General features: G+C 48.1%; 1 protein-coding gene across 1 annotated transcript in view; it reads left to right on the top strand.

Moving 5' to 3' along the window:
• LOC103768698 (D-beta-hydroxybutyrate dehydrogenase, mitochondrial-like) overlaps positions 1–7,296 on the top strand; it is a gene marked incomplete at both ends in the record, with an annotated part of 12,964 nt that extends 5,668 nt beyond the window's left edge. Inside the window, 4 exon segments of the mRNA XM_008935853.1 lie at positions 1,309–1,449; positions 5,428–5,536; positions 5,538–5,578; positions 7,232–7,296. Of these exon segments, the coding sequence (XP_008934101.1) occupies positions 1,309–1,449; positions 5,428–5,536; positions 5,538–5,578; positions 7,232–7,296 (356 nt within the window).
• Positions 7,297–7,305: the final 9 nt, after the last annotated feature.

The following is a 7,305-nucleotide window of genomic DNA, read 5'->3' on the forward strand; positions in this document are numbered from 1 at the left end:
TCTTTCCCTTCATTACACATCATTGTTCACTGCACTGAAGGTGGAGGTGAGATGTTATATACTTATATCTGTTAAATAGCCTGAGCTATGTATAGAAAAACTAAGGAGTTACAGTTTTTTTACATCAGCCTGGCTGCAGAGGCAGCTCAGCAGTGACTGTGGGAGGGCTGCTCGCCTTGTTTGCTCTGTGCTGTGGGAGTTGGGATTGAGCTAAAGCAAGAGTGGCAGTCAGGCGTGGTGACTCAACGATTCATAACTTCTTGCTCCCTAGTGAGGCAGAGCCTGTGATTCAAGGAGTAGTCTGGTGAATTAAATCTTCAGCCTGCTGTGGAACTGCATGGCTAATCTGTGCTCTTTTCACTTTTATTTGTTACATACCACCTGAGCAAAGCTGTAAGGCATAGGCAGCAATCCTGTCTGGAAGCAACCAGGTAAAATTTGGAATTTGAGCTGTATTTATGTTTCACTAAACAAAAGTCCCCCTCACAACAGTAACAGAATCTCTAATGATAGCAGTGGGGGGAGGAGGAGGAGGAAAGAAAGAAAGAAAAAGGGTGGAAAGGAAAGCAGAGCTGTCATGTTCTTATTACCTGTAGTGTGAAAAAGAAGCCTTGCTCTTGCTTCCTCAGCCAGAACCTCCTCCTTTCGTGCCTCAGTCTGTAATCATGTCATTGTGTGGCAGATCTCCACTGTGCATGTATTCCTGTGCATCCTGTTCTGATGTGTAGTAAGAGCAAATTATTATTATTAATAATATTATATAGGTTCAGCTCTAAATGCTTCCTGCTGTATCCTGTAGCATCAGACTATTTGCTGTTAGGCGTGCCAAAGCTGTCCCTGCTGTCTTGTTTTCAAAGTGGTCTGACAATCCTATTTCATTAGAAGCCAGTCAATACTTTGGGCTGACACAAGTACTGTGCCTAATCAGCCTTTTGCTTTTAAGCTTAGAAAATCTGACTCTGATTTCTGTACAAGTGTTTGCCATGTTACCTGCAGAGCGTGGAGTCTGAGGCAGTAGCATGGTATTTCAGTGTTTCAGATATGAAACCCTTTGTGTGAGGAGCTAACAGGAGGGGCTTTGTGGCCTTTCAGAACCAGTGGGCCACTGGTGCAGATACAGGGGCTGTGGAGGGGATAGGAAGATGGGTTGTGTGCTGGTTCGTGTGGCTTGCATGCTTATTTGTGCACCAGGTTTACACTTCTGTGTGCAGTTCCAGTAGCTTGTATTTTCTGTCCATGTGAACATGCCTGGCCCCAAGCTGCACCTTGTCCATCTTAGTGGGACAGCTTCCATTTCTGCTGAATAGAATGAAGATGGAGAAGGAGCCAGGGAGCTGAAGAACATGAAGTCAGATCTCATGAAGGTGCTACAGATGGATGTGTGCAGTGACCAGGAGGTGGCTCAGGCCGTGGACTTTGTGAAGAGGACCCTGAAAGAGTCAGAGGAAGGTACGTGGGCATCTTTGTATTTCCAGGACAGCTGGCTGTTTGCTGTGCTCACAGAATCCTTCCTACAGAGCAGGCCATGCACTGGCCAGGTCATTCCCCCTCTGCACCACCAAGAGAGGGTTAACAGTCCTGGAAGCCTGTGACAGTGCGTGGCTGGCAGTCAGGCAGTGGTGCACCCATGTCAGTGAGGAGAATTGTCTTGTTGGTATGCCAGCCACATGAAGACCAAGACTGGCTGGAGGATTAGGCGCTAACTCGACATCTTGTAAAAAGTGATGAGTGGCAGCAAGCCCACAAGAGCCTATGTCTTTCTCCCTGAGTGTCTTTAAAGGGCATAGGATGGCTGGAGCCTATCCCCTCCTGGTGCTTCTGCTGCAGCCTGGCTCACACAGACCTTTCTGTAGTGATCCTGCTAGTGAAGAGGTGACAGGCCCTGGTTGCTTCTTGCTGTCACCTCTGCTGTGCTGGTACAACCTGCCTGTGTAACAGAGTGCACAAAACTGACCTGCCCCCAAACCTGCATTATTCTTCAGCCAAGTTGCTCTATACTTTGCGTTTGCCATGCAATATCCCAGAGGTGATGTGAGGCAGGATCCGGGGAGAGCTTGACATAAGACCACCTTAATCCACATGCCACCTTGAGTGCAAGTCCAACTCACGGACCCTAAGAGCATATGAAAGAAGATAGGAATGTCTTCTGCATATTTCTTCCCTTCTTGTAAGTGGTTTGGCTGTGGGGTGTGAGCTTACAGTTGGGACCTGGTGTGACACCACCTAACCTCTTCCCACGCGGTGAGGTTCTGAGGCTTCTTGCCCTGCATAGGTTTCTCTGCAGCCTCATTGCAAGTAGCAAAGTGGACAGCAGCTGTAGACCCAGGTGGACTGAAGTTTCACATCTGTGGCTCTGGGACGTAAGGGTCATGTAGCTGGAGGGTGATTGCTCCTGTTGAAGCTTGGGTGTGACTGCCAGGGGCCTGTCTTTGTTCGAGTAAATCACAACAGCGCTGATTTCATGCAAATTATGTGAGCACAGCTTTCCTCCTGAAACAAGCATATGAAATGTAACCGAGTTCTGTACCAGCTCTGGTCCCACACATGTTCTCTCTGCATGATTTTTCTTCCTACACAGTCACCCAGCCCTTATCACACATTTCACAGCTTCTCAAACTTTTCCTGAAGAGCCCAGCAACAGCAGTGGTGGCACAGAGCCATTTCCCACTGAGTGAAAGCTTGTAAGGGAGCAGCTCTGTTGCTTCTATAAATGCTGAAGTGTTTGCCAAACTGTGTGTGTAGCAGGGACAGAGAAGCTTTGCATCCTTGGTCTGCAAGTTGGACTGGTTCCTCCTGCTCTTCAGAGCCTTATCCTGTAGTTGTTTGGCCCAGCACAGTATGCAAAATAGCATAGGCTTTTTTGTAGGCCTGTCAGCATGGCTGAGGTTTGGGGTTTGCCAATAAATAGTGCTCAAAAAATAAGTGCTGGAACATAGAGGCTGTAGAGGCTGAGGTGTCTTGCACAAGAGGTCCTTGTTGCACACTGAGTGTGGCCTCAGAGGAGCCAGCACAGAACAGTTCTTGTGCTGTACATTTGTACTTCTTCTCCCTGTGCTGTGTACATAAGGCTAAACTAATTTTGATAGGAGTGCCCCTGTTTGTTTTCAGTCTTAGGCAGTTCCCACTGTATTGTTGACATAAAAGAAATCATAGTGATAAGGCTCTGCTCAATAAACAGCCCGCTGTCCAGCACACAGCCCCGTGACTGGGTACCTAGCAACGCTTTGTTCCATGTGGAACGTGTGACCTGACCGGTGAGCAATGAAATTCCAAGAATGAACTATTGTACATAATGGCTTCAGGAATCTCCCTGAAGCTCACCTTGTAACCCAAGAAATGGGAACTCACTGCAGAGAAACGTAGAATCAGGAGTACTCTGCAGAGGTCAGTTTGGGACCGATAGTTTAAGTCTTTTGTGGTCTTCGTTAAATCCCTGCCAAATTTGCTCTGCAGAGCTTCTTGTGACTGGTGCAATCGCATCATCAGACGCCCCGTTCCCATGGCCCTCCCACTGGCAATTAGAGCCTGCTTTGCAGCAGCACAGGGAACCCCATTCAGGCTGAGACACAGTGCTGGCTGCCAGATAGGTGTGAATTTCAGAGTTACCTTGACCCGTTAAAGCTGGCACCTTCAGTAAGTGCAGCAGTGACAGACGACGGATCCAGGGGAGAGGAGGAGTAGAACCACCTGACTGGAGCATTTAGGAACTTGAGTTAATAAAACCAGAAGTAAGGATAGAAGAGCAAGATGTTTTCTTGGCCTTCTGCTGCAGGCCACAATTTAGCTGTTGCCCCAAACAGCTCCTGCATAGGGATTGGGGAAGGGTTGTTCTGGAGGAGGATAGAGCTGCAGGTGAGTGTGCTGGAGCAATGTTCACCACTGCCTGAGAGAGGTGTGCTGGGATCACCATGGGAGAGCTGGGAGATGTGGGAATGGTGGCAGCTGTAACAGGCAAATCCCTTCTGGGTTAGACCATGAGGGAGTGGTTAATGTTCAGTTATCACCGGGCAGGACGTGACCTCTTCTGCTCTGCTATACACGGCTGGTCAACAGCCTTCGGGGAAAATGAACTTAGCTGGGAACAGGGCAGGGTTACTAGGGCCAGTGGGAGAGTACAGAGCCAGTCTAGCAAGAGCCTCTTGGTGTTTTTAAATGTATCAGGAGGATAAATTCCATTGGTGTTTATTGAGCAACGGTAGAATATTGCAAATTGCTTAGAGAGCTGTGTTTGGTACAATACAGGGTTACTATCTGACCGTGAGTAAACACAGGCTGGAAGTTATCAAAAGACTTTCATACGTCAGGGCAGGGAAGCTATGGAGCAAAGGCAGGGCAAGCAGCCCAAAAAATGTTGAGAGCGGGTTTGATAAGTTATATCAACAGGGAGGCATGACGTGGATACTTTTGATAGCAATGTCAGAGCTTCCTGGACACAAAGACTCCTTCTTAGCCTTATGCTTGTTATTGATGGCAAGAGGAAGGTCAGGGAGTGGAAAGTGGCACCAACTCCAGCTGAGTACTTAGTGAAAAATAGCCCTGTTGTATGGCAGGATATCTAATGAGGAACAACTCTTGTTACCTTGTTACAGCTCTTCTGTTTGTTCCTCCTGCAGTTTATGGCTGCATAGTTCTGTGCTTCAACAAATTCACAAAGTATGGACTACAAATAGTTGCCACTGGAACTCCTGCAGTAATTGCTTTGAAGGGCCAAGTTCTCAGTGACCTCCCAAGTCCTGGACATGTAAGAGGGTCAGTGCAGAAGCCTTTGGTAAGTGCAGTCAATTTAATTTTGACAGGACTGCATGCACAAAAGATGTTAATTTTTAAATTCTGGTACTTTTAAGGGTTGGTTGTAATTTTGCTGTCTTCTGCTATGGTTAGGAATGAGGGAAACCACATACCTGAACTGAAATACAGGAGCTGTTAACCAGGCGTGACCCTGCAGATCAGTACCATGCATTCTCCAAAACAGTGTGTCAGGGTTGTGAAGGGGACTTAGAAATCCAAGGTCATTATTTTCCTTCCTTTTTTGTTTGTTTGTTTTTAAATTGAGGGAAAGTCCATACCCCTCCAAACTGCAGAAGCCATAATAATGTCACTGAATGAATACAAACCTGGGACCAACTGGAAGCGCCAAAGAGCATGAGCCAGAACCAGCCCTACAAAGCCTTAGGAGGGCATTTGACCTTAGCAGAGATGTCCAGGGAGGCAACGCTTGTGTGACTGCATCACTCTCCCTGGCACACCAGACAAGCTCCACTGGCCTCACTTCTGGTATATCTCCTTGCTGAGTTTTTGTCTACAACTTTTTTCTATAAAAGTGCCCAGTTCTTTGTCAAGGGATTGGGTTACTTTGACCAACAAGAAAAGCTGCTTCTTTGAGACATTGTTCCTTGTCCCATTCTTTACCCGTGTGCTTGTTGACAGGTCTGTGGGGCCTGGTGAATAATGCTGGCATCTCAGCCTTCGGAGAGGTGGAATTTGCAAGTTTGGACATCTACAAGAAGGTGGCAGAGGTCAACCTGTGGGGCACCGTGGGTGACAAAGGCTTTCCTGCCCCTCATTCGCAGAGCTAAAGGTACAGGCTGGGCAGTGCGGCAAGACTCAGGGAAAGCTTTTGCAGCACAGCGAAGAGATGTAGGTAAAAATCATGACCCAGACTGGGCTTTGAGAAATGCCTGTGCAGTCCAAGGAGGGTGTCTGAGGCATGCAGGCAAACTAGACAGCAGAATTCAACATGCTGTGTAAGCATTTGATAGTACAGGCCACTCTTGGGGCAGTCCAGGCACCTGCACAGCAGGTGCCATCTTAAACATCCCAGGAGATCAGAGGCTTTTGTGCAGTGCTGGCAGATACGACACTGGACTCCAGGCTACATTTAGAAAAAGCAAGTGGAGACCAGGCAAGCTAATCCTGGCCTCCAGAGTCCACCAAATGCTTATGTTTGGCTAACTGGATCTTCTCCCTTCATGTTATTCAATTCACAGATGATTGCAGAGTGGTACTGGTGGAATAAATGAGTCATTAACAGCCATTTTAGATATCCTATGAGACAACAGTATTATTAAAGGTCTTTGGTTCATATTTAAAAAAGAGATATGTATGAACAGAACTCTGAAGCACTTTATTTAGCACATGTAGGAGAATGCTGGCACAGCTGTGTGTTCTGTAAGGACAGAAAGGAGTTATATTGAGACAATTGCTCAGATACTGTTCCCAGAAAGCAAGGACCCACTAAACAGGCCCCATCTCACTACAAAAGGTAGCTTAGCCAGCAAGTGGTTCTCACAGTCCCCCCAAGGTCTGGAATGAGAGAGCAGAACCACCCACTTGTTTCTAAGCTGAAATTTCAAGCTGCAGAAGGATGTCCTGCTCTACGGCTGTGAAAATCCTCTCTGTAAAAATAGCTGGTGGGATTTCAAGGGCCTGTTTGTAAGTGTATCTGAAACCATCACTGCACAGATTTTGTCTTGGTGAAGGACAGAGCCACCCACAGAGGAGTGACTGCTGCTGTCACAGTCCCTAGGCCGTGCATAATCCAACACAAGCTGTCAGAGCTCTGCAGCCAGGCTGGCGTGGGCTGCTGGTGGGAGTTGGGACAATGGTTCTTTGCTGCCCCATAGACAGTGGCAGGTGAAGTCTCCTCCCTGTTTGTCTCAGGCATGCAGCACTCCAGGTACTCCTGACCGGCCAGCTGGGTGAGCAGGCTGTGCTGCTCCTGCTCCAGGTTCAGGGAAACCTCTACTGTTCTCTGCTGTCCAGCTCAGGTCCAGAAGCCTGTAGCAGCGTTAGGTGGAGCTGTCACGGTTGCAGAAGGAACCAGAACCCTTGTGTGGCATCAGGCTCTGCTGTGTGCTTTCCAGCTCCCAGCTCTGCTAGCTGGGAGGTTGAACACTGCTCTAGCCTGACGCGGGAGTGGGGCACGCTGATGTGAGAGCACACGGCTAGTAGCCTCAGAAGATCTGGGTACTTTCCTACTTAGAAATTAGGAGGGCAATGTCTTCTTTACTTTGTAAGTCCTTTTTAATACAGAAGCAGGCATGTATACCATCCCTGGCAGAGAGCAGAGCAGGGTTTAGCCTTGCTTGACTCGGGTGAGAAAGGTTCCTTGGATATCTCTTCAAGATTCAGATTTTACCAACCAGCATCATCCAACAAAGCACCTTTTTGCTGGGGTGTTCTGGGTGCTGCTTCTGCAGCCCATCATCTCTCTCTGCTCTGTTCTCTGCAGGCTGCGTGGTGAACATCAGCAACACGTTGGGGCGAACGGCGAGTCCGTCTCGCTCCTGCTGCTGCGTTCCCAGT

The sequence above is a fragment of the Merops nubicus genome, unplaced genomic scaffold (assembly GCF_000691845.1).
Source record: "Merops nubicus isolate BGI_N331 unplaced genomic scaffold, ASM69184v1 scaffold27452, whole genome shotgun sequence".
Taxonomy (NCBI): Eukaryota; Metazoa; Chordata; class Aves; order Coraciiformes; family Meropidae; genus Merops; species Merops nubicus.